The 26,917-nt window shown below is 45.5% G+C and overlaps 1 protein-coding gene across 5 annotated transcripts in view; it reads right to left on the bottom strand.

Annotated features, from left to right (window-relative positions):
- LOC137355917 (pyruvate carboxylase, mitochondrial-like) overlaps nucleotides 1–26,917 on the bottom strand; it is a 1,077,083-nt gene that overhangs the window by 896,149 nt on the left and 154,017 nt on the right. For all 5 annotated transcript variants that reach the window (XM_068021564.1, XM_068021567.1, XM_068021566.1 and 2 more), the window contains one exon: nucleotides 3,672–3,790. In XM_068021564.1, the coding sequence (XP_067877665.1) occupies nucleotides 3,672–3,790 (119 nt within the window). The remainder of the gene's footprint in view (nucleotides 1–3,671; nucleotides 3,791–26,917) is intronic.

Here is a 26,917-nt window from a genome sequence, read left to right as displayed (position 1 = left end):
TACAAGTTTCGAAAGCAAGATTATTTGGAATAGTTTCACTGAACTGTATATATTTCCCTGCACTTTTAATTTTGCCAATATATCCTTGTTTAAAGTAACAATGAAGCTGAGACTCTCCTCATGCCCCAGGCTGCAGCCGGTGCACGCCCCCTCGCACTCCACGTTGCAGCCGGTGCACGCCCCCCTCGCACTCCACGTTGCAGCCGGTGCACGCCCCCCTCGCACTCCACGTTGCAGCCGGTGCACGCCCCCCTCGCACTCCACGTTGCAGCCGGTGCACGCCCCCCTCGCACTCCACGTTGCAGCCGGTGCACGCCCCCCTCGCACTCCACGTTGCAGCCGGTGCACGCCCCCCTCGCACTCCACGTTGCAGCCGGTGCACGCCCCCCTCGCACTCCACGTTGCAGCCGGTGCACGCCCCCCTCGCACTCCACGTTGCAGCCGGTGCACGCCCCCCTCGCACTCCACGTTGCAGCCGGTGCACGCCCCCCTCGCACTCCACGTTGCAGCCGGTGCACGCCCCCTTGCACCGCAGGTTGTCGCCAGTGCATTACAGCAGAAGACCTTTCCTCTCACACACCAATTGGTGAAAAGGTGGAATAATTTTCATTCAGATAACTCTATTTCATTAATCCAGGGAACATTAATCCAGTACACATCGCATGTCTGTGATACACTGGGCTGAAGTATTACATTAAAGTTTTAATGTAATTAATACATTAACTGTGTGGGGCAAAAACACCGTCATGAACCATTTGGTCCCAAATGGTCCATGATGGGTGTTTTTGCTCCACACAAGCCTCCTCTCACGCCCCCATCATCACACTCTATTAACCTATCCTTCTAGTACTTTCTCCCTAACTAATATATCCGTGGGGAAAGGAAACTACTGGTTAGCTTTGCCCCCAAGCTGACAGCTTGCTTTTCCGGGATCAGGCAGCTGTGAGGGCGGACTGGTATTGTGGACCCCACTGCTTTCAGTGATGCTACTCGAGGAAGCACACAGCAACTCCCCTTTGGGTGACGCCTCACAGCACTGTCAACCAGCTTCTGGTTTTAAGTTGTTTCAAAAGTTAGACTTAACTTTTTTTAAATTTTATTATATCTAGCTTCCCCTATCTATATTTATTATATCTAGCTTCCTGCACCTATGCTATTTGCCTCAACCACTCCCTGTGGAAGCAAGTTCCGCATTCTCGCCACTCTCTAGGTAATGGAATATAAGTAAAAGAGGGCAAGTAAACTCTCCTGAATTGTTTCATAATTCTAACCTGTTGTCAAGTGCGACACCCTTAACCAGTGAGACACTGCCCGCTGCCCCATTCTACACATCAGGGGCAGCCTAGCAGCCGCCATTTTGTGTGGACTTCCCACCCCCCCCACCCCTCTCCCATGACATTATGAAGCACCATCCCAACATCATCATAATTTTGTCCATATCTTCACTGCCGCAGAACACCCCACATCACAGATGGAGCGAAAGAGAAGTCTACAAACAGAATATGTCTGCAGATCGCACACAGGTTTATAAAAGGGATTGTGAATCAATTAAATAGAAATAGTTGACCTTTAACAGTCACAGGAATCACGAAGCACCACTTCCCAGAGGATTTCTTTATCATTGCTCTGTGGATACCCAAAAGAAAGGGATGAATATCTGTGCGTCCAGGTGTCTGATAACACTGACAATATAGTCTATCTTTAGCAAACTCCCATGATAAAAGATCTATGAGCCAATTCATTCAGATGCCAAACTCTGCCCTCCTCCTTCCGATGCATGAGCAATATCACAATGCCCCACACAGATAGCACACCAATACTGCCAGCCCTTCCAGGCTGCCTTTGGGGAGGAGGGGCCGGAGGGGAAGACATCACGAATGGAAGTGTAAAAACCCAAAGAAAGAAAGAGTGCCCCTTCCGGTCATTCCCTCCAAACCTTTGACTTGGGTGTGAAGAACATTCAATTCTCCATCAATACGAATCATCACTTGAACAGAAAATCTCTTAAAAACACAATTTACATTCATTTGAAGAACTCCTGAGTATACATTGTACCTCTCAGCATGTGTGAATCCTTTATCCACACTCCGGGTTTGCCTGGAAGCAAGCATTAACCCTTTTTCACTTTGCCAGAATTCCTGCAGCGCATCCAGGTTATGGAGGCAAACATGGCGCTAATTTGCACAGAGCAAGATCCCACCTGCAGTAACCGAATGAATGACCAGTTAATCTGCTTAGTTGAGTGAGGAACAATGGCCGAGAAATCAGGAGAACTTCCCTGCTCTTCTTTGAACAGCTCCAGGTTTTTTTTTAACCTGCTCAAGAGGGCAGATGAACCAATGCAGAACATCCCAATCCTGTCTTTGCATGAAACTCATACATACACTCTTTGAGGTCAGATTGCAGGACTACCATCAACAGAAGGAACCCCAGCCGATTTCCTCCTTCCCTAGCTTTAAAACAGAGGCCAATTCCTACACCTGTGCTAGCAACACAAGGGAGGGCAGCAGACTCAGTGCCAACCAGGAATCGACCTGGGTACTGCTGGGTCTGGATGTCTCAGGACGCATTAATTACTAAATAGGAGTAATTTTTTTTTTAAACCACACCTATTCAATTACAAGTATGCTCTTCATATCCTTTGTACGTTCTGTCCCCATTAATTGGCCTTGCACAATATAAGATGGAGCCATACAGCTCAAGAGGAGGCCATTCGGCCCATCGTGCATGTGCTACTCCTTTGAAAGAGCTATCCAATTAGTCCCACTCCACTGTTCCCTCCCCATAGCCCTATAAATTTCTCCTTTTTAAGTATTTATCAAATTCCCTTTTGAAAGTTGCTACTGAATCTGCTTCCACCGCCCTTTCAGGCAGCGCGTTCCAGATCACAATGGCTATTTTGCCAATATTCTTTAATCGGTATCCTCTGACTTACTGATTCTCCTGCCAGTGGAAACAGTCTCTCCTTATTTACTCTATCAAAACCGTTCATAATTTAGAACACCTCTATTAAATTTCCCTTGTACCTCGATGTGCTACGGAGAATAAGTCCCAGCTGCTCTAATCTCTCCACAGGACTGAAGCCCCTTCATGAAACAAATGGAAAGAACTTCGCTCAAACTGAGTTGACAAACTTTTTCAGGCAAGTGATTCATTGCTCGCAAAAATTATCACATTTCCCGACGTGCAGGCTAATTTGCAAATTTGTACAAGCTGCTTAATAAGTCAAAACAGGAAAACACACACAGCCGTCAAGCAGACAGCTCCATTCATCGCCAGTGGAATCGTGCACCTGCATTCATTTAAAAAGCTAAAAACAATGGAGAGAGAAAAAGAACAAAATATAATTAAATGTTTAACATTTAAACTAGAGAAAAAAAAAATCGTGTTTGCGTGCCTCCGTTTCGCCTGTTGGCAAGCATCCGTTCCTTATAAAATAACACAAAAGGAAAAAAAAAGAGGTAAAAATGAAAGCCTACAGCAGCAGCAGAGTATTACATGTAGGAATTTCCCGGGAGAAATGAGCAGCAGTTGATTGTGTTCATGTAGCTGCACTGTGATCACAGAATCTATTTCCTCAAGTGGTTTATGACGATTCAATCACCTCATTAACTCTACCTAAAATGCCTGCAGATTTCCCCATTACCATTAATTAGCGATGAACCACTTACTCAGTAATTTCTTCAGTAACAGTGTGCTCCACTTGAAGCCTGGAGTTGACCTCGATGAAAAAGTACTTGCCGTGTTTATCGATAAGAAACTCCACTGTGCCGGCATTTTCGTAGCCCACCTGAGTGAGGGAGAAAAAAAATTTAAGTGCAATCAGATACACAGGAGTCGGTCATTCACCCTCAGATCTTTGCACGCTCACAACCTCACCTAGAAACGTCAAAGTCTCTCCTCAAAGACAAGTCCGGTTCACCCCCAACCCATGCTAATTGATTTACATTGGCTCCTGGTCCAGCCTCCATTTTAAAATTCCAATCCTTGTGTAGAAAGAACGCAGAGACAATATAAAATAAAGGGTACAATTCTAAAGGGGCTGTGGGAGCAGAGGGACCTGGGTGCACATGGGCACAAATCATTGAAGGTGGCAGTTAATAAAGCATACAGCATCCGAGGCATTATCAATAGGGGCATAAGAGTACAAAAGCAAGAAAGTTACGTTCAAATTGAATAAACATTGGTTCGGCCTCAACTGGAGTACTGCATCTAGTTCTGGGATGTGAAGGCATTAGAGATGGTGCAGAAAATATTCACGAGAATGGCTCCAGGGATGAGGAACTTCAGTTACGTAGATAGACAGGAGAAGTTGAGACGGTTTTCCTTGAAAAGGTGGTTGAGTGGAGATTTGATAGATCTGTTCAAAATCATGAGGTGTCTGGACAGAGTAGATAGGGAGAAACTGTCCTATTGATGGAAGGATCGAGAAGCAGAGGGCACAGATTTAAACTACTTGACAAAAGAAGCAATGGAGACATGAAGGAAGCTTTTTCATGCAGCGAGTGGTTAGGATCTGGAATGCACTGCCTGAGAGTGTGATGGAGGCAGGTTCAATCGAGGCTTTCAAGAGGGAATTGGATTATTATCTGAAAAGGAGAATATGGAGGGCTGTGAGGAGAAAGTGGGGGAGTGGCACTCGGTAAATTGCTCTTTCAGAGAGCCAGCACTGTCACGATGGGTCAAATGGCCTCTTTCTGTGCTGTAACCATTCTATGATTCCCTCAATGGCCTCCTCCCTATCTCTTCTGCCTCCTCCAAACCCTCTGAGATCTCTGCACTCCTCCAATTCTAGCTTCTTGCACAACCCCCACTTTCATCACTCCGCCACTGGCGGCCATGTCTTCAGCTGCCTGGGCCCTAAGCTCTGGAATTCCCTCCCTAAACCTCCCCCACCCCTCATCCATTAAGCTTCTGCTTAAAACCTGGCTCTTTTACCAAGCATTTGGTCACATGCCCCAACGCCTCCACCTTGGGGTCGGTGTCAATTTTTGTCTGCTTCCTGTGAAATGCCTCGGGACAGTTTCCTAGATTAAGGGCGCTATGTAAATGCAGATTGTTGCTGCTGCTCACTTCCAATTGCATTGCAAGAATCTCAAGTAAAGTGAACATGCAGTTTAATTTCCATTTCCTCAAGGAGGTTGAGCCAATTCTACAAAATTGATCAATTCATCACCAACATCAACAATCTCACTCACTTTGAAACAGAACCATCACCTTGGTGTGGTGGGGGATGATAAAGCAAATCTGCAGAACTCTCCACTGGCCTCTCCTGGATCTAACCCCAGGATATCCCAGGAAAACAAAGTGGAAAATACTCGATTGATCAACAGTGACAGCCCTCACTCTTGCCAAGGGCATGAATTTAATATAAAACCACTGGCCGAATGTGACACCTTGTGCTGCAGAGAATATGAATACACATGTCAGTGATTCCACCAATCCGAAGCACAAAGCTGAATGGATTATGAGAAAAGATTACCACTTGAATAGGACACACAAGTCACGTGGTAGTTTTGTTCAGTCCTTTGTTGGCAAAAGTTTAGTTACAGACTGGAACGCTAACACTAAAAGGTGGACAATCATGATTATCACTGGAAGGGTTTATCAACAGAAAATTAGTAGGTCATCAGCCTGTGCGGTTTTTAATTTTATAACCTATCCTTTCCTCAATATCCAACATATTCCATATACTTCACGCCCAATGCTGTGTAATACCCTAACCAGCTGATCTCTATTCTCCTGCAGCTAAAACAAAAGATTTGCATTCATATAGCACCTTTCACGATCTTAGGACATCTAAATGACGCATTTTCAAAATGCAGTTACTGTTGAAATGTAGGAAACGTGGCAGCTATTGGAATACATGAAATTGATAAAGAAGGAGAAAATAGAATACGAGAGTAAACTGGCAAGAAATATAAAAACAGATTTTGCAAGTGTGTAAAAAGGAAGAAATTAGGGAAAGTAAATATGGGCCCCTTACAGGCAGAGTCAGAAGAGATTATAAATGGCAGTAAGAAAATGATGGAGAAGTTAAACAAATATTTTGTATGTCTTCACTGCAGAATACACAAAAAACAGAGCGAGGACTTAAAGTAACTAATATTAGTAAAGAAAAGGTACTGAAGAAATTAATGGGGCTAAAAGCAGACAATTCCCCCGGACCTGATGGCCTAGATCCAATGGTTTTTAAAGAGGCAGCTGCAGAAATAGTTCTGGCATTGGATTTGCTCTTCCACAATTCCCTGGATTCGAGAATGGTTCCCCATGGATTGGAAGGTAGCAAATGTAACCCCGCTGTTCAAGAAAGGAGGGAAGAGAGAAAACCTGACATCAGTAATAAGGAAAATCAAAGAGGCTATTTTTAAGGATGTGGTAAGAGGGAACTTGGAAAACCACAATATGATTAAGAAGAGTCAGGACAGTTTTGTGCAAGGGAAATCGTGTTTGAGGGTGTAACTAGGTAGATATTGGGAGAACCAGTGGCACAAGTACACTTACGTTTTCAGAAGGCATTTGATAAGGTGCCATGCAGGAGGTTGCTACAGAGGATTAGGACTCACGGGAATGAGAGTAACAGATTAGCATGGATTGCGGATTGGCTAAAGGACAAAAATCGCAAGTAGGAATAAGCAGATCATTTCCACAATAGCAGAGTGCGACTAGTGCCGCAAGAATCAGTGTTGGAGCCTCAGCTATTTACAATCTATATCGATGATTTAGATGAGGGGGACTGAGTATAACAGAATCAATCTTGCTGATGATACAAAGCTAAGTGAGAAAGTAAATTGTGAGATGGACAAAGAGACAGCAAAGGGATAGAGACAAGTTAAGACAATAAGATGGCAAATGGAGTACAATGTGGGGAAGCATGAAATTGTCCACTTTGATAGAAAGAATGGGAAAGCAGAATGTTTTTACAAGGTGAGAGACTAGTAAATGTTGGTATTCAGAGGATTTGGGTGTCCTTGAACATGAAATCACAGAAAGTTAATATGCAGGTACAGCAAGCAATTAAAAAAACAATTAGGAAAGTAAATGATATGTTAGCCTTTATTGTAAGGGGGTTGGTGTGTAAAAATAATGAGATCTTCGAATTATATACGGATTTGGTGAGACCACACCTGGAGTATTGTATACAGTTTGGGTCTCCTTACCCAAGAAAGGATATACTTGCCTTATTGGGGGGTGCAACAAAGGTTCCTAGATTGATTCCTGGGGTGAGAAGGTTGTCCTATGAGGCGAGATTGAGTAGAATGGGCTTACAATCTCTGGGGTTTAGAAATGAGAGGTTATCTCATTGAAATGTGTAACATTCTTAGAGACCTTGACAGGGTAAATGCTGAAAGGCTGTTTCGCCAGCTCGATAGTCCAGAACGAGGGGTCAAAGTCTCAGGATTAGGGGTCGGCTATTTGGGACCGAGATGAGGAAAGATTTCTTCACTCAGAGGGTTGAGAATCTTTGGAATTCTCTACACCAGAGGGCTGTGGATGCTCAGTCATTAAGTATATTCAAGACTGAGACCGATAGATTTTTGGGTTTGAAGGGAATTAAGAGATGGGGAATGGGGTGGGAGGGTGAAGGTGAGGTAGAACGATCAGGCATGATCTTGTTGAATGGCAGAGCAGGATCGAGGGACCGTTTGGCTGAGTCCTGCTCCTATTTCTTAATGTTCTTACACAGCAAGATTTCACAGACAGCAATGCAATAATGGCCAGATTAGGTTTTAGTAATGTTGGTTGAAGGATAAACAGCGGTCAGGGCACCAGAGAGAAGTTGAAATAAAACAGAAAATGCTGGAAACGCTCAGCAGGTCCTGTAGCATCTGTGAAGAGATGCTGCCAGACCTGCTGAGTGCTTCCAGCATTTTCTGTTGTTATTTCCAATTTCCAACATCCCCAGTGTTTTACTTTTGTACCAGGGAGAAGGTAGCAACTCTTGTCCAGCATACTGTCGTGGGATCTTTTAGATCCACCTGAGAGCGCAGATGGGGCTGTCGTTTTAACGTCTCATTGGAAAGATGGCACCTTAGGCAGTACAGCACTCCCGTAGTACAGGCACTGAGAGTGCCGGTCTGCTCTTTGTGCTGAAGTCTTTGGAGTTGCACTTGAACCCACAACTTTTTAACTCAAAGCCTCAGGAGAGAGAGAGAGAGAGTGATACCCTCTAAGCCACAGTTAACATAGCTAACTAAAGAATAATGAAAGAAATTAATTCTCTTAATCACCAAATCACATATTACGATTAATAAAAGTGGTTGCAAGGGAGAACAAGTCATTGCACTTCAAGGTATTTATGCTCGGAGCGGAATTATGTTGTATCTGACTGAACCATCTTCTCCAATAAATTTTCCCCGGACCTTAACCTTGCTCAGACCACGGCCCTGGAGGAATCGGAATGTTAGAATGCTTATCCTGTGACCATCAAACAAATACCTGATAACATCAACCAAGAATTAAGGGCTATATTAAACAATGTAACTGTTCAATGGCTGAGTGAGGGAAGCATTACCTGCTGCTCAGTGCTCGGGCAATGATGCAGCAATGGTGCCCTGGGCCTTAGGAGGGGTGGGAATAATCCATAGGGACAGGAGGAGGCTACTCAGTCCCTCGATCCTGTTCTGCCATTCAATTAGATCATGGCTGATCTATACCTTAACTCCATCCACCTGCCTTGGTTCCTTAACCCTTCACACCATTGCCTAACGAAAATCTATCAATCTCAGCTTTTAAGTTTTCAATTGACCCCTAGCCTCGACAGCTTTTTGGAGTTCCACATTTCCACCATCCTGTGTGTGAAGGAGTGCTTCCTGACATAAATCCGAACAACCTAGCTCTAATTTTAAGCTTCTACACCCTTGTTCTGGACTCCCCCAACCAGAGGAAATAGTTTCTCTCTATCTACCCTATCATCTCCTTTAAACAACTCAATTAGATCACCCCTTAACCCTCCATACCTGATGGAATACAAGCCTAGTCTGTGCAACATACAAGCCGAAGACTTTCTCTTAAATGCTGTTCGATGATGGCTGTTAAACCACCACCCTACCCCCACCAATGCAGATGTCAAGTGAGGACTTGATTGGTCCTATCGTTATCCCCAAAAGCTGAATTACACAAGAACACAACAAATAGGAGCAGGAGTAGACTATATGGCCCATCGAGCCTGCTCCGCCATTCAACACGATCATGGCTGATCTTGGGCTTCAATTCCACTTTCCTGCCCGCTCCCGATACCCCTTGATTCCCTGCAAGACCAAAACTCTATCGATCCCAGATTTAAAATGTATTTAATATGGAGCATCCACAACCCTCTGGGGTAGAGAATTCCAAAGATTCACAACCTTCTGAGTGAAGAACTTTCTCCTCATCTCAGTCCTGAATGATTGATGCCTTATCCTGAGATTGTGTCCCCGTGTTCTCGGTTCCCAACCAGTGGGAACAATCTCTCAGTTTCTACCCTACTAAGCCTTTCAGAATCTTGTATGTCTCAATTAGATCGCCTCGCACTCTTCTACACTCCAGAGAATACAGGCCCAATTTGCTCAGCCAACACTCTCAGTTCAGTTCACATGTGAAAGGGTTACTTGCATGAGAGATGGAAAGAGTATAAAGTCCAGTAATGGCAACAAGCACACACTAGCAGCAGATTTCTTTAATCAGCAACATCTTAAAGTTTCCTTTGAGGCGAGAACGAGATCAAGAGTGAAGGTGAGGACAAGGATCTCTGACATACTTCTACCTTTCCCTTCACTGCACCCCCACCCCCCCCCCCACAATCTGCCTCACCAACCAACTGTCGTTATTCAGTTCCTATTATATCTTCTTCTTTGGCAGTCCCTCTGGAACGAGAATTACTTTCTTCCACTCCAGGGTTGTGGGTCCTTAGGTGACTGAATAGTCCAGTTCTGGATCCACACACACTGCCACAGGTGGGGCAGGTGGTGTTCGGTGGGGCAAGTGAATGGGATGCTCAAATTTCCAAACGCTCCTTCCACTGTTTGCACTTGGTCGCTGCCTGGACATGTCGACGTTGTTCGAACTGGCTGGCACCTTCACGGATGCTTCTTCTCCATTTTGGGCAGTCGCGGGCAAGAGATTCCCATGAATCATTGAAGATGTCACATTTTTTCAGGGAGGCTTTAAAGACATCCTAGCAGCATTTCCTCTGCCCTCCTGGTAGCCTCTTGCCGTGATGGAGCTGGGGGTAGAAAGCTTGTTTTGGGAGTCTTGTGTCAGGCATGCGGACGATGTGACCCTCCCAATGTAACTGACTAGACATGGCCAGTGTCTCGATACTGGGGATATTGGCCTGAGAGAGGAGGCCTGATATTGGAGAGCCTGTCCTGGCACTGAATTTGCAGCATCTTGCGGAGGAACCGCTGGTGATATCTCTGCAGGACTTTGAGATGTCTGCTGTACTGTGTCCATGTTTCTGACGCATACAGGAGGGCAGGTAACGCCGTGGGCCTGTAAACAATGATCTTACTGCCAGGTTTGAGGTCGTTGTCGTCAAACCCTCTTTTCCTCAGACAACCAAAGGCTGCGCTGGCACACTGGAGGCGATGTTGAGTTTCATCGTCGATGTCTGCCCTTGCTGACAGGAGGCTCCTAAAGTATAGAAGTGATCCACATTGTCTAGTGGTTTGCCGTGGATCTTGTTAGTTCAGGGGCAGTGTAACACTGCGGGAGCAGGCCGGTAGAGGACCTTTGGCTTCCAGATGTTTTGCTTACGGCCCATTCTTTCATATGCCTCCATGAATGCAGCCACGAGGGTTTGAAGCTCGGCCTCTGAGTGTGCGCATACGCAAGCGTCGTCAACGTACTGCAGCTTGATGACAGAGTCTGGAATGGTCTTGCTTCTGGACTGGAGGCGACATAGGTTAAATAGTAGAATAGATCTACTCCCGCTGGGAGCTTCATGGAGATGAGGTGGAGTGTTGCAGTGAGGAAGATGGAAAAGAGCGTCGGTGTGATGACACAGCCTTGCTTGACCCCAGTTTGCAGTCAGATTGCGTCAGTGGCAGATCCCTTGGCAAGGATTACAGCTTGCAATGTCGTCGTGCAGCAGGCTGAGGACGGTGACGAATTTCTCCGGGAAACCAGATTGGAGGAGGATAATCCATAATCCCTCCCGGTTGGTAGAGACGAAGGCCTTTGTGAGGTTGAAGGAGGCCAGGTATAAAGGTTGCTGCTGCTCCCTACATTTTTCTTGGAGTTGTCTTGCTGTGAAGATCATGTCCACTGTGCCTCTTGATGGAAGGAGTCCACATTGTTATTCCGGTAGGAGCTCTTCAGCCGCGGGGAGGAGGCGCTTGAGAAGGACTCTTGCGATGACCTTCCCAGTGGTGGACGGCAGGGATACAGACCCCTCTGTAGTTACCACAGTCGGTCTTGTCACCTTTTTTGAAGATGATCACAATTACCGCATCTCCTGGCATGTTCTCCTCCTGCCAGATGAGGGAGATGAGACCATGTATTTGTGTCAAGAGTGCCTCTCCGTTGCATTTTGGAATTTCGGCAGGAATTCATCTATGCCGGTGGCCTTATTGTTTTTTAGCTGTCGGATGGCCTTTTCAATCTCATGTCAGGCTGGGGTTGTGCTGAGGTCGTGGCGGGTAGCATGCAGTGGAATGTGCTCGAGGGCACTCACATCAAGGTGAGGACAAAGATCTCTGACATACTTCTACCCTTCTCCTCACCGCGCGCACCACCCCACACCGCCCCTCCCCCCCCCACCCCGGCTTATCCACCCACTCTTGTTATTCACTTCCTATTATATCTGCCTGTCCAGCCACCGGCCTGGTTCTACTGATAAATGGTCTCCATCTGAAGCCTGTCATCTTCCTCCACTGCCCTGCTCTGTATTCCCAGGATTCTCTTTTTTGCGTTACAGGTTTCCTTATTTGTTTGTCGCACACTACCATCCAGTGGCAAAAACTGGCTACTTAAAAGAGTACAACTGAATTGTAGAGTTTGCCGATAGTGCCACACAGTGAGGAGAAGTAGATATTACAGGCTAATAGTTCAAGGAGTTTTGTGGATCTCCACAGCATCATCAAATGGAGTGAAGATGTGGTCAGGCCGTGCATTTGGCGAGATGGCTCTGAGTGGAGGGTTCAGTTTAGCCTGTGCTAAAGGACAGGGGCAGACCCGGGGCTCACATGTGAAGAGTTAGATATCAAGTAATGCCCCAGTGGATTGGAAAGCTGTAAACGTGAATCCCACCTTTTTTTTTTTAAAAAGGCACAAGGGATGAACCCTCAAATTATATCTTTGGGGAGGTTGCTGGTCTGGTGGATAAGTGCACGTCACTGACCTGGATTTCAGGTCCCGGATTCAGCACCGTTTTTGGCTAGGAGGTGGACATTCTCCACAATGCCAGCATTTATTGCCCTTCCCCAGTTGCCCTGATGACCGAGGGCAATTAACAGTCAACCACATTGTTGTGGAACTGGAGTCACATATAGGCCAGGCCAGGTAAGGATAGCAGGTTTCCGTCCCTAAAGGACATCTGTGAACCAGTTGGGATTTAACGACAATCTGACGGCTTCATGGTCACAGTTAACGGGACCAGCTTTTAATTTCCAAATTTTAGAAACTGAATTCAAATTCTCAAACTGCTCTGGTAAGATGTGAACTCACGTTCTCTGTATTATTAACCCGGTAAAATAACCAGCACATAGCACCTCCCCTTGCGACAAACTGATCCACAAGGTGTGGCCCGTGGGATAGATGGCACAGTATTGGCCTGGACTAACACATTGCTAAATGGTAGACAACCGAGTGCAATGGTGGGGGAAGTGGGAAGAGAGTGGAAACCAGAGTAGAGTTCCAAAGGGGTCAGTGTTGGTCCTTATAATTTTATAAATGACTTACAGGAAGAAATGTTGTGCAAAATATTTAAATATGATGTTGACACTAGGGTGTAGTGGGCTAATAATGGTAAGCAAGTACCCTGGACAGATAGGGCAAAGGGCAAATCGCAGAAGGCGCTTAAACATGGCTAAGTATAAGTCACGAGGAGAAGTGAGAATCTAGATTATATATTAATTGAGGGAGCAGAGCTGAAGACAGGCCCGTGGGTTCAGGAAAACCACCTGTTTACTCTGCCCAGGTGGTGAATATTGGGAGTTTTCGCCAGGGGTGTAATTTATAGGTTTAGGAAAGCGATTTTAAAAGTCATATCTGACCTTGGTGAGGCCAGATCTATTCTGTTTGGCTTGGCGTTACAGGAAAAAATGCAGCATTATTGGTTACAGGACTGGCTCCTAAACTGAGAGAGCAGCATTATGTGGAAAGATTGGTCACACTGGGACCTTACCGACTGTTAAAGATTACAGTGAGGAGGATATTTAAAACTTTCTCAAGGTTGAGAATTTGGATCCAAGAAAGTCCTTCCTGTCAGGCATAGGATTTCAGGATTAGGGGTCATAGTTTAAAATAACAGTAAGGGACCATCTTGGAAATAGTGACCATAATATGATTGAATCCAATATTAGGTTTGACAGTAGGTCACGAATCAAGCTTTTAAATGCAAGTACGGGCTAACTTCAAAGGAATGAGAAAATAAACTGACCGCAGTATTGAGCTGTGCAGATAACAGGTAAACCTGCAGACAATGGGAAGTGGAAAAGTGGAGAATGAACAAAGTGATATCAAAGCTCACGTAGAACTACAGAAAGTTACAGCACAGGAGGCCATTCAGCCCATCGCCAGAAACAGCAAAGGTTTTTGTATATCCATTCAGAGATAGAAAATGGTAAAGGGGAATGTGGGCCCATAAAATACAGATGCAGGAGAGACTATAAGGAATAATATGGAAATATCAGACTTGTCATGAGGACTTTGTATACGTTTTCATAATGGAGGAAGAGGACAAAATTCCAACAGTATAAGTCAAAGGGAGGAACTTAGTGAATTTAGTAAGCTAAGAAAAATGGCAACGAAGAAATAGTCGTACTTAAAGACAGACAAATCTCAAAGACTTGATTTTTTCCACCCCAGGGTATTAAGAGAAACAGGTGCAGAAATAGTCATAATTCTCCAAAACGGTCTATCTTCGGAAATTGTGCCTTTGGATTGTAAAACTGCAAATGTTACTGAAACAACAACTGATATAGCACCTTTCACATAATAAAACAAGCTAAGCCACTTTACAGGAGTGTTAGAAAACAAAATTTGACACCGAGCCACAAATGACCAAAAGCTTAGTCAAAGATGTAGGTTTTAAGCTGCATCTTAAAGGAGGAAAGCTAGGTAGAAAGGCAGAGAGAGAGATTTACAGAGGGAATTCTAGAGCTTAGGGCTTGGCAGCTGAAGGCAAAGCTGCCACTGACAGAGTGATGTAAATTGGGAATGCTCAAGTGGTTATAATTGGCCAAGCACAGAGATCTCCAAGGGTTACAAGGCTGAAGGGGGTTACAAGGCTGAAGATGGTTACGGATCTGAAGGGGGGGGGGTTATAGAGATAGGGAAGAGCAATAGGATTTGAAAACAAGGGTGAGCATTTTAAAATCGAGGTGTTGCTTAACCGGGAGCCAATGTAGGCCAGGAACTACAGGGGAGATGGGTGAGCGGGACTTGTTGCGAGTTAGGAAACGGGCAGGAGAGTTTTGAATGACCTCAAGTTTGCAGAGTGCAGAACTAGGGAGGCCAGCTAGAAGTGGTCAAGTCTAGAGGTAACAAAGGCATGGGTTAGAGTCTCAGCAGTAGATGAGTTGAGGCAAGGGCAGAATCGAGTGATATTACAGAGGTGGAAATAGCTGATCTTAGTAATGGTGCAGATATGTGGTAGAAAGCTCGTCTCTGGGTCAAATATAACAGCGAGGTTGAGAACAGTCTGATTTAGCCTCAGACAGCTGCAAGGGAGAGGGATAGAGTTAGCAGCTAGGGAACAGCGTTCTTGGCAGGTCTGAAGATAATGCTTCTGTCTTCGCAATATTTAGTTGGAGGAAATTTCTGCTCATCCAGTACCGTATGTCAGACAAAAAGTCTGACAATTTAGACACAATGGAGGGATCAATTAAATACTCCATTATTTAAGAAAGGAGAGAAACTAGCTAACTACAGGCTTGCCAGTTTATCATTGTAGGGAGGTTACTAAAATCTATCAGTGGGGCAGAGTGACTCACTATTTGGACAAGTACTGGCTGATCAAGGAGTCAACATGGATTTGTAAAGAGTGGGTCATGTATAGTTAATATAGTTGAGTTTTTTTAAGATTACCAACATGGTGGATGGCACAGTGTCCACAAATATTAGTCTACAAGGACTTCCAACAAACATCGATAAAGTTCCCACATTATTGGCACAAATGAGTATATTAGTTAGAGCTAACCTTGCAAAATGGGTTGCAAAGTGATTTGGATGAAGAAGCCAGAGAGTAGAGATGGAAAGTTTGTTCTATGATTGGTGGGATGTGACAAGTGGTATTCATTAGGGATCAGTACTAGCACCTCAGCTTTTCACCATATTTATCAACGGCTTGGATGCAGGAATAGAGAGCTGCATATTCAGGTTTGCAGATGACACAAAGTTAGAAGACACGGTTAGTTGCGCAGATGGGAGCTGGAAGTTAGAAAGGGACATAGACAGATTAAGTGAGTGGCTGAACTGTGGTAGATGGAGTTCAATGCGGTGGAGTGTGAGCTCATCCACTTGGGATCTGTGAAAGACAAGTCAGAATATTGCTTAATGGTGAGAGACTAAAAACGGCGGAGGAGAAAAGAGATTTGTGTCTTATAGACTTGTAGAGTTCTAGAGTCATTATGGCACAGGAGGCGGCCATTCGGCCCCACTGAGTCCATGCCAGCTCTCCGTAGAGCAATCGAGTCAGTCCCATTACCCCACGCTATCCCTGTTCATGTACACAAATTATTAGAAGCTCGTGCACAGGTACATAAAGTAATCAAAGGGTGAATGGGATGTTGGTCTTTATTTTAAGAATTTTTGGAATTCAAAAATATGAGCAAGTTATGCTTCAGTTGTACAGAGTCTTGGTCAACTCCCATCTGGAGAACAGCATTCAGTTCTGGGTACCACACCTCAAGAGGAATATATCGGCCTTGGAGTGAGTGCCACGCAGATTTACCAGAATGGTACAAGGGTTAAAAGGGTTAAATTATGAGGACAGGTTGTATAAACTTGGTTTGTATGGCGTTGCGTTTAGAATGTTGAGGGGTGATCTTATCATGGAGTATTGAATGAATAAGGGATTCAATACAGTATATACAAAGAAACTATTTCCTGTTCAGTGGTCGTGAAAGTCTTTTTTGATGGAAATTCCAGAACAAGGGGGCGGCATTCATAAATCAGGAAGCACTTTTCACACAAAGGAGAGAATTCTCATTCCCAAAAGGTTGTGCATTCTGGGTGCAAATTGAAATTTTCAAGATTGAAACCAATAGGTTTTTTCAAAAAAAAGTGATAAATCCAGGATTGCTGATTCTAAAATCGCAATAGGTAAACTGATTGGTGCTTCTAAAGAAAGAGTAGGTGAGACAAGCCTCCTGCTATGAACGTTCAGAAAGCATTTCATAAAGTGCCACGTAATAAGACTTGTTGGGAAAACTGAAGCCTATGGAATTAAAGGGAAATTGACTAAGGAGCAGAGAATGGAGAGTAGAGGCGCAGGGTTGTTTTTCAGACTGGAGGAAGTATGCAGTGCTGACCCCAAATGGTCAATGTTGGGACCAATGTTCTTTTTGATTTTTAGTCACAAGAGTTAGAGAATAGTCATAGAGTTAATAGAAAGAGGCACAGAAGTAGGCCATTTGACCCACTGTGTCGGTACTAGCTCTCTGCAAAAGCAACTCCGCTTGTCCCAATTCCCCCCACCCCCGCCTTTTCCCCGTTGCCCTAATTTTTTTTCTCTTCAGATAATTATCCAATTCTCTTTTGAAAGCCATGTTTGAATCTGCCTCCACCACACTCTCTGGCAGTGCATTCCAAGTCCTAACCGCTCACTGCATCAAAACGTTTTTCCTCATGTCGCCTTTGGTCCTTTTGCCATTCACCGGAATTTGGTGTCCTCTGATTCGTGACCCTTCTGCTAATGGGAACAGATTCTCCCTACCTGCTCTGACCAGACCCCTCGTGATTTTGAACACTTCAATCAAATCCCCTCACAACATTCTCTAAGGAGAACAACCCTAGCTTCTCCACTCTACCCTTGTAACTGAAGTTCCTCATCCCAGGAACGATTTTCATAAACTTTTTCTGCACCCTTTCGAATGCCTTCACATCCTTCCAGTGTAGTGCCCAGAACTGGACACAATACTTCAGTTTACAAACCAGTGTTCTATAAAAGTTTGCCACAACTTCCTTGCTTTTGTACTCTATGCCTTTTTAACCACTTTCTCAACCTGCCCTGCCACCTTCAACGATTTATGCACATATATCCCCAGGTCCCTCTGCTCCTGCACCCCCTTTAGAATTGAGTTCTTAATTTTATATTGCCTCTCCTCGTTCTTCCGACAAAAATGAAATCACTTCACAGAATCGTTACAGCACTGAGGGAGGCCATTCAGTCCGTCATGTCTGTGCTGGCTCTCTGAAGGAGCAATTCACTTAGTGCCACCCCCGTGTTCTCCCCATAGCCCTGCACATTCTTCATTTGCAGATAACAATCCAATTCCCTCTTGAATGCCTCAATTAAACCTGCCTCCACTGCACGCTCAGGCAGTGTATTTCAGATCCTCACCACTCACTGCGTGAAAAAGTTTTTCCTCATGTCACCATTGCTTCTTTTGCCAATTACCTCTAATCTGTACCCTCTTGTTCTCGATCCCTCCACCAATGTGAACAGTTTTTCCCTCATGATTTTGAATACCTCTATCAAATCTCCTCTCAGCCTTCTATTCTATTCTGTAAGGAAAACAGTCCCAATTTCTCCTATTTAACTATGTAACTGAAGTTCCTCATCCCTGGAACCATTCTTGTGAATCTTTTCTGCACTCTCTTATCTTTCCTAATGTGTGGCGTCCAGAACTGGATGCAATACTCCAGCTGAGGCCAAACCAGTATTACACGTAAGAGAATTAAGAAGTGCAAATAGAATCACTGGGTTCTCATGGATGTTCACCTGATTTTGATCACATCAACACACTATATAACACGTAAAAAAATGTTTGTTGCTAGACATGGACTCCCTCCCTTTCTCCTGCATCATGGGCTTGGCCCTTCGCTGCATCCCAGACTCTATGAAGAGGCTGGAATCGATTGTAGATGCTGCGAGGGGTCAGCTCTGAAGCCTCACCAGATCTGCTCTGTATGAATGTTCAATAAGGCATTGCATCCTTAAGAAAGGAAGGCTGAAAGATGGCTGCATCAAGAAAGAGCTTTATTGGAAAAGGTACAAGGGCCATAAAAGGGTCAAATGAAATACCAATATATAAGGGCATCGTGAGCCTCCCTTGCGTGTTTCTTATGTCCAATCTTGTGTTGCCCCTGGGGCCCTTCATCTGGCCAAGAATGCCCATCTTCCCACTCCACATCATCATCGTCTGAGGAGGCATCCTGCTCCTCACTTTCCTTGCGGCCCATCGGCTTCTTCCTCTGCAGAGCAAAGCTGTGCAGCGTACAGCAAACCACGTTATGTGAGACCCTCGCCGAGGCATAATGAAGGGATCCACATACCAATCCAGACACCTGAATCTCATCTTCAGCAGACCAATGGCCTGCTCAATGATTACTCGCATTGTCCTGTGGCAGGCATTGCATTTCTCCTCTGCATCCATGTGTGGGCTCCTCAAAGGTGTGAGCAGCCATGTCCTCAGTGGGTAGCCATGGTCTCCAAGGATCCATCCCTGAAGGCTGGAGGGAGACCAGGAAAGATCAGGCACTGGGACTGCCTCAAAATGTAGGCATCGTGGCAACTTCCCGGGAAGTGTGCACAAACCTGCATGATTAATTTACATTGGTCACAGACCAGTTGTACATTGAGTAGAGTGGAAGCCCTTCCTGTTGATGAAGGACGCATGCTGGTGTTCAGGAGTCTGCTTGGCCACGTGCGTGCAGTCGATGGCTCCCTGCACCTGGGGGACTCCTGCAATGGCCTCGAAACCAATGGCCCTCTCAGCTTGAGAGTTGGGATCCGTTCTGAAGCGCACATAATCTCCTGCTCTCCTGAAAAGGGCACTGGTGACCCCCTTGATGCCACAGACCGTGAAATTCCATACATGTCCCCTGTGGATCCCTGGAATGATCCAATGGTGTAGAAGTTTAGTGCTATGGTGACCTTCAAAGCCACTGGCATCACATTCCCACCGAGTACCCTGGGGAGCAGCTCATTATGCATCATGGCACACAGGTCTGTCACAGCCTCCCTGGACAGGCAGACTCTTCACTGGCACTGGCTCTCAGACATCTACAGGATCCTCCTGTTGGCTCATAGGACGTTGCGGTGCCACAGCAGGTGCCTGGCCCTCCCCCTCCCCCCCTCTCAGGAGCACCTCGTCTTCAACCGGGTTCCCAAAGCCTGGGTGAATGAGGCTCACGGTAAGTGGCTTCTCCCTGAAAGGCAGTCCTTCCCCGCCAGTGCACCCTCTTGATGCCCTACCTTGTGACCTTTGACCAGGTATCTGTTGCCATCCTTGCATTGGCTCCCCTGCAAGGCAGCACACCTTCCCCTCATACCTGACGGCCTAAGGTCAGCCCTCCCTTTGAAGTCCTTCCGGGCCCTCGATGGCTGCCCTTCCAATAGCCTCCCTTCCAGCCAGCCATGCTCTGCTGCCTCTGTCGCCTCCTTCAAGGAGGCGAGATTCTGAAGCCCCGTGAGATCCGTGCGGCAGTAATAAAATTGCATCCGCTGAATAAAATCGCTTTCAAAGGACCTCTAAAGTATCTTCTTTACCTGCCCTCTGCATCGACATCAGACCTCTGCTTGCCATGATGGCCACCATGCACAAAATCAGGATGGGTCGTCACAACGTCAGACTTCCTGTCTAACATTCCCACCCGATTTTATGCCTCCCCCCCCATTGCCTCCATACACATCCACTTTGCCTCAATAAAATTCAGCCCAAAGTGACACTACTCCATTCAACTCCCTACCCTTACACAAAGTCTCCTTTTCATCATACTATATTCTTTTTTTACTTCCCCTACTTCAACTTGGTACTGTTCACCTACACCTCCCCACCCTACTCAAACTATCCAATCAGTCCCATTTTGCCTCGCTCTTTCCTCACAGCCCTGCAATCTTTCTCCTGTTGAAAGCTACTACTTCCACCACCCTTTCAGGCAGCGCATTCTACATTCAGGAAAGGCCGTCATTGGTTAAATTTTCGTAGAACGGTAACTGATCGCCAGCATGACATAGAGTCATAGAGTTATAAAGCACAGAAACAGGCCCTTCGGTCCATCGTGTCTGTGCCGGCCATCAAGCACCTATCTATTCGAATCCCATTTTCCAGCACTTGGCCCGTAGCCTTGTATGCTATGGCTTCTTAGAGAAAAACACTGTGGAATCAGACAGGACAAAAACCTGCAAAAAGACTTCAACAAAATTCCTGAACTCTGGCAGTATACAACAGCCAAATCACACACTTCTAAAGCAGACCATGGCAGTACACAGCAAGATCTGGACAACATTCAGGTTTGAGCTGAGAAGTGGTAATTAATATGCGCACCACACAAGTGCCAAGCAATGACCATCTCCAGCAAGAGAGAATCTAACCATTTCCTACTGACATTCAATGAATGGCATCAACATCCTGGGGGGCACCTATACTGTGTCTTCAAGAACAGGTCAGAGGCTGGATATTCTGCAGCGAGTGACTCACTGCCCGACTCCCCCCAAAGCCTTTCCACCATCTACATGACACAAGTTGGGATCATGATGGAATACCTTCCAGTTGTCTGGATGAATGCAGCTCCAACAACACTTTTTTGGGGATGCTCACGAAGCAGGAGGTGTCAGGATAATGCAATTTTGCCCCATAAAGTTGCATCACAATTTCCATCAGTGATTTCAAAGCTGTCAATTCTTAAATTTAGCAAAACAGAAATTCCTGATCAACAACAACAACTTGCATTTATATAGCACCTTTAACATAATAAACCATACCAAGGCACTTCACAGGAGCATAATCAAACAAAATTTGACACCGAGCTACCCAATGAGATATCAGGGGAGATGACTCAAAGTTTGGTCAAAGAAGTAGATTTTAAGCATCTTCATAAAAGAGGAGAGAGTGGTAGAGTGGCGGAGAGGTTTAGGGAGGCAATTCCACAGCTCAGGGCCAAGGCAGCTGAAGACACAGCCGCCAATGGTGGCGCGATGGAAACTAAGGGTGGGCAAGAGGCCGGAATTGGAGGAGCGCAGAGATCATTCGATACTGTTGCGATCTGGGCAGGGAGGAGCTCTGTCATCTCTCGATCTATCCTTGTCTGTTTTTAAAATGAGTTAAATGAAAGTGATTTAACATTCTCCTTATAGCCATATGCTGCAGTTGTTGAGACAGAGGTGTTTCTGCGTTAATGAGCCTTAAAGTGTGTTTTGCTAACAAGCAAGGATGATAACTAATCTTGTTACTGCGCCTCTGGCTTCTCATTTATTTGAGCCCAACATGGGGCATCTTGGGGGGATAGGGGAAGTGGAGGAAAGAACTTTTTTTTGCTGACAGGCTTACTGGCAAATCACTGAGCAGAGAACAAGCAATAACAACAGAATAGAAACTAAATGGGGTCGGGGAAGGCCCATGTTCAAGGCCAGTCAGTTGAGTTAGGTCTGGGAAAGGGGCCCCGGTCTAACTTCTCTTCTGCTCAGAGCCAGTCGGAGCAGACAAGTTGAGTTGAAGTTAGGTGGACACAGTGAGTTTCGATTTTGACTGTCACTCTGTTTACCTGATGTCTTATAAATAAAGCAGTTTAACAATTTGTACGTGTCCTCTGGCCATTTAAGTGTAATCAGTACTGAAAGACTGGAGAGACTGACAAGGATAAATGCAAAGGCTAACCAGTTAAGAGCACTATTCTAACACCTCCCCAGGTTACGTTCTGATTTAGTTAGATAGGCAGTTCAGGACACACTCCTGGATGTAAGAGGCATAGACTGCTTAAGGGAGTTACATAGAAACATAAAAAATAGGAGCAGGAGTAGGCCATTTGGCCCTTCGAGCCTGCTCTGCCATTCATTATGATCATGGCTGATCATCCAACTCAATAACCTGTTCCTGCTTTCGCCCCATACCCTTTGATCCCTTTCACCCCAAGAGCTATATCTAACTCCTTCTTGAAAACATACTATGTTTTGGCCTCAACTGCTTTCTGTGGTAGTGAATTCCACAGGCTCACCACTCTCTGGGTGAAGAAATTTCTCATCTCAGTCCTGAAAGGTTTACCCCGTATCCTGAGACTTTGACCCCTGGTTCCGGACTCCCTCACCCTCGGGAACATCCTTCCTGCACCTACCCTGTCAAGTCCTGTTAGAATTTTATAGGTTTCTATGAGATCCCCCCTCACTCTTCTGAACTCCAGCAAATATAATCCTAACCGATTCAATCTCTCCTCATACGTCAGCCCCACCATCCCAGGAATCAGTCTGATAAACCTTCACTGCACTCCCTCTATAGCAAGAACATCCTTCCTCAGATAAGGAGACCAAAACTGCACACAATATTCCAGGTGTGGCCTCACCAAGGCCCTGTATAATTGCAGCAAGACATCCCTGCTCCTGTACTCGAATCCTCTCGCTATGAAGGCCAACATTTGCCTTTTTTACCGCTTGTTGCACCTGCATGCTTACCTTCAGTGACTGGTGTACGAGAACACCCAGGTCTCACTGCATATTCCCCTCTCTCAGTTTATAGCCATTCAGATAAGAATCTGCCTTCCTGTTTTTGCTACCAAAGTGGATAACCTCACATTTATCCACATTATACTGCATCTGCCATGCATTTGCCCACTCACTCAACTTGTCCAAATCACCCTGAAGCCTCTCTGCATCCTCCTCACAACTCACCCTCCCACCCAGTTTTGTGTCATCTGCAAATTTGGAGATATTACATTTAGTTCCCTCATCTAAATCATTAATATATATTGTGAATAGCTGGGTTCCTAGCACCGATCCCTGCAGTACCCCACTAGTCACTGCCTGCCATTCGGAAAAAGACCCATTTATCCCTACTCTTTAGTTTCCTGTCTGCCAACCAATTTTCCATCCATTGCAATACACTCACCCCAATCCCATGCACTTTAATTTTACACGCTAATCTCTTATGTGGGACTTTGTCGAAAGCCTTCTGAAAGTCCAAATAAACCACATCCACTGGTTCCCCCTTATCAACTCTACTAGTTACATCCTCAAAAAATTCTAGTCGATTTGTCAAGCATGAGTTCCCTTTCATAAATCCATACTGACTCTGCCCGATGCTACCACTGTTACCTAAGTGCTCTGCTATAAAATCTTTGATAATGGACTCTAGAATTTTCCCCACTACCGACGTCAGGCTGACTGGTCTATAATTCCCTGCTTCCTCTCTACCTCCCTTTTTAAATAGTGGGGTTACATTAGCTACCCTCCAATCTTAGGAACTGTTCCAGAGTCTATAGAATCTTGGAAGATGACCACCACTGCATCCACAGGGGCTGCTGAACCCAACGGGCTATTTCAGACAGACCTGGAAGTTATAAGAGGTTCCTAAAGTACAGCAGACAAGCCAAGACTGAACTTCCCCAACCTCATCAACAGGAGCAAATAGGAAGAAAATAAATTCTGGAGGAATGGAGGGGGGGAAAGGGGTAGTGAGTGGGAAGATAGAAGGAGAGCAAAATGATATTGTGGCCTCCCCAATGTGGAACTAATCCAGTAGTTAATCCGACTGTTTATATAAATCATCAATGAAGTGGAATCACACAGGGTGTGCCATCTGACTAGAACTATATCTGACTATACATCCAGCGCATTTCATTCATTTTTCTTTTTAAAAAGTGCATGGGAGTGCAAAACTACATTTCCATCTACACCCCGATGGTTTCTCGTCCCACATGTCTGCCTACTACACAACAATGCAGATCACTGATGCAATTGGGAATCGCTGCTCTCTTTTGTCACTAAGACTTAAAATAACTCCCTGTCGCATTGCATTTATATAGCGCCTTACATGATCACAGGATGTCCCAAAACGCTGTACAGCCAATGGTGTACTGTTGTAATGTAGGAAATGTGACACCACTTCACACACAGCAGTACCAAAAGCGTATTGCTAGCACTTCAGTTTCACTTATACATCGGTAAGATAAATATGAGATGGTGAGGCAAGATTAAAATACACCAAGTATTCAATATTGCCATATTAAGATTCTAAAGAGAGCCACTGCCTTTGATGTCACCATTCTGCAAGATCTGAGTAAATGTGGTGATACCCGGGATGAAATTGCTCAGTGATAATTATTTAATCATGGAGTGATACAGTACAGAAGGGGGCCATTCCGCCCACCGTGCCTGTGCTAGCTTTTTATGAGTTATCCAGTTAGTCCCTTTCGGGCAGTGCATTCCAGATCACAACAACATGCAATGTATTTTATTTTCCTCATGTCGCCTCTGGTTCTTTAACCTTAACCTTCTTTGCTCTAAGGAGAACAACCTCAGCTTCTCCAGTCTCTTGACATAACTGAAGTCTTTCATCTCTGGTGCCATCCTAGCAAACCTCCTCTTCACCCTCACCAAGGCTCTTTTGGCAGCACCTTCCAAACCTGCGACCTCTACCACTTAGAAGGACAAGGACAGCAGATGCATGGGAACACCACCACCTGCAAGTTCCCCTCCAAGTCACACACCATCCTGACTTGGAACTATATCGCCGTTCCTTCACTGTCGCTGCGTAAAATTCCTGGAACACCCTTCTCAAAAGCACTGTGGGTGTACCTACAACCCAAAGACTGCAGCGGTTCAAGAAGGCAGCTCACCACCATCTTCTCAAGAGATGGACAATAAATGTTGGCCTAGCCAGCGGCATCCAAATCCCATGAATGAATAAAAATAAAATTCCTAAAGTGTGACGCCCAGCACTAAACACAATACTCCAACTGGGGCTTAACCTGTGATTATTTAAGGTTTAGCATAACTTCTTTGCTATTGTACAATATAACTGCTTTAGGAGTTGGCAATGTGTTCGTACACGGGCCCCAGTGCCTGTGGTAAAAGATTTTGGGGTCCGTGACTGGTAATTTCAGGCACGAGAAATTTCCCATTGGCTTCTTCAGACCGGCTTTTTTCAAAAAATCGCGAGTCAGTTTCACAGCTGACAGGTGCTGATATAGGGAACAGCGCTTCTGAACTTGGGACAGATTCAGGGTTTTCCAGCGGGTCGGGGGCGAGGGCGAGAAAGGGGGGGGGGGGATCGGGGGCGAGAAAGGGGGTTCGGGGGCGAGAAAGGGGGGTGAAGGGGTGAGGGGGAAGGGGTGGCAGTGAGGGTTGGGAGAGGAGGAGAGAGGGGGAAAGGTGGGGGAAGATGGAAGGACACAGAGGGAGGAGATAGAGGGGAGAGAGTTGGATACAGAGAGGGGACAGGGATTGACACAGAGCGAGAGGGGAGAGAAAGAGATCAAGATCGCTCCAAACAGATGGACATCGATCCAGAATCTCCACATCGCTACATCAAGTGTGTGGGCAGACATTGACTACTTATGCAAGCAAAAACAATGCCAGGTATCTCACTAAATAGGGAGAAATGCATTTTAAAGTGAACTGGGTTTTGATGGCATTAGGATAGCGACACACTATATATACAGATTAATTGCCCCCATATTAGTGGCTGAGGGATGCAGAATGTTGGTGCCTATCCCTGGCCTGATTTAAAATGATACCATTTAATTTATATTGCCTCTCCTCATCATTCTTACCAAAATTAGTCATTTCACACGTCTCTGCATTAAATTTATCTGCTGCGTGTCTGCTCGTCACCAGTCTATGTCTTATTAATACCTGTTACTATCCTCGTCACTGTTTACTGCTTTCCAAGTTTTGCGTCATTTGCAAACTTTGAAATTATGCCCTGTATACCTAAATCCAGGTCATTGATATATCTCAAAAAGAGCAGTGGTCCTAATACTGACTCCTGGGGAACACCACTAGATATTTCCCTCCAGTTTGAAAACAACCGTTCACCACCATTTTCTGCTTTCTGTTCCTTAGCTAATTTTGTATCCATACAGCCACGGCCCCTTTACTCTCATGGGTGTCAATGGCCAGTTGCGGAGGTGTTGGAATAGAAAGTTTAAGGATCCAAGGGGAGATGGGATGCTGCGATCCAATAAACTTTTCAACGTCAGACAATCAAACGAAAGTTGCTGCATTCAGGTGAAGAATTTGAGATCTCTGCTGTGTTGAGGTGAAATTGGGCCAACAGTTCCAGGATTTCAGAAAACTAGGGGTCTCAGGAGCAGTACTAGTGCAACATAAATCAGGAATGGCCAAGTGAAAGCACTCAGTCAATGCTTTGTGTGTGTGTATGTGTGGGAGTGTGTGTGTGTGGGAGTGTGTGTGTGTGGGAGTGTGGGAGTGTGGGAGTGTGTGGGAGTGTGGGAGAGTGTGGGAGAGTGTGGGAGAGTGTGTGGGAGTGTGTGGGAGTGTGTGGGAGTGTGTGGGAGTGTGTGGGAGTGTGTGGGAGTGTGTGGGAGTGTGTGGGAGTGTGTGGGAGTGTGTGGGAGTGTGTGGGAGTGTGTGGGAGTGTGTGGGAGTGTGTGGGAGTGTGTGGGAGTGTGTGGGAGTGTGTGGGAGTGTGTGGGAGTGTGTGAGTGTGAGAGTGTGAGAGTGTGAGTGTGTGAGTGTGTGAGTGTGAGAGTGAGAGTGTGAGAGTGAGAGTGTGAGAGTGAGAGTGTGAGAGTGAGAGTGTGAGAGTGTGTGTGAGAGAGTGTGTGTGTGAGTGTGTGTGTGTGAGAGTGTGTGTGTGAGAGTGTGTGTGTGAGA

Source organism: Heterodontus francisci, chromosome 44 (genome assembly GCF_036365525.1).
Source record: "Heterodontus francisci isolate sHetFra1 chromosome 44, sHetFra1.hap1, whole genome shotgun sequence".
NCBI classification, from domain to species: Eukaryota; Metazoa; Chordata; class Chondrichthyes; order Heterodontiformes; family Heterodontidae; genus Heterodontus; species Heterodontus francisci.
The sequence above is the reverse complement of the archived record's forward strand: the minus strand, read 5'-3'. Positions and strand labels throughout refer to the sequence as shown.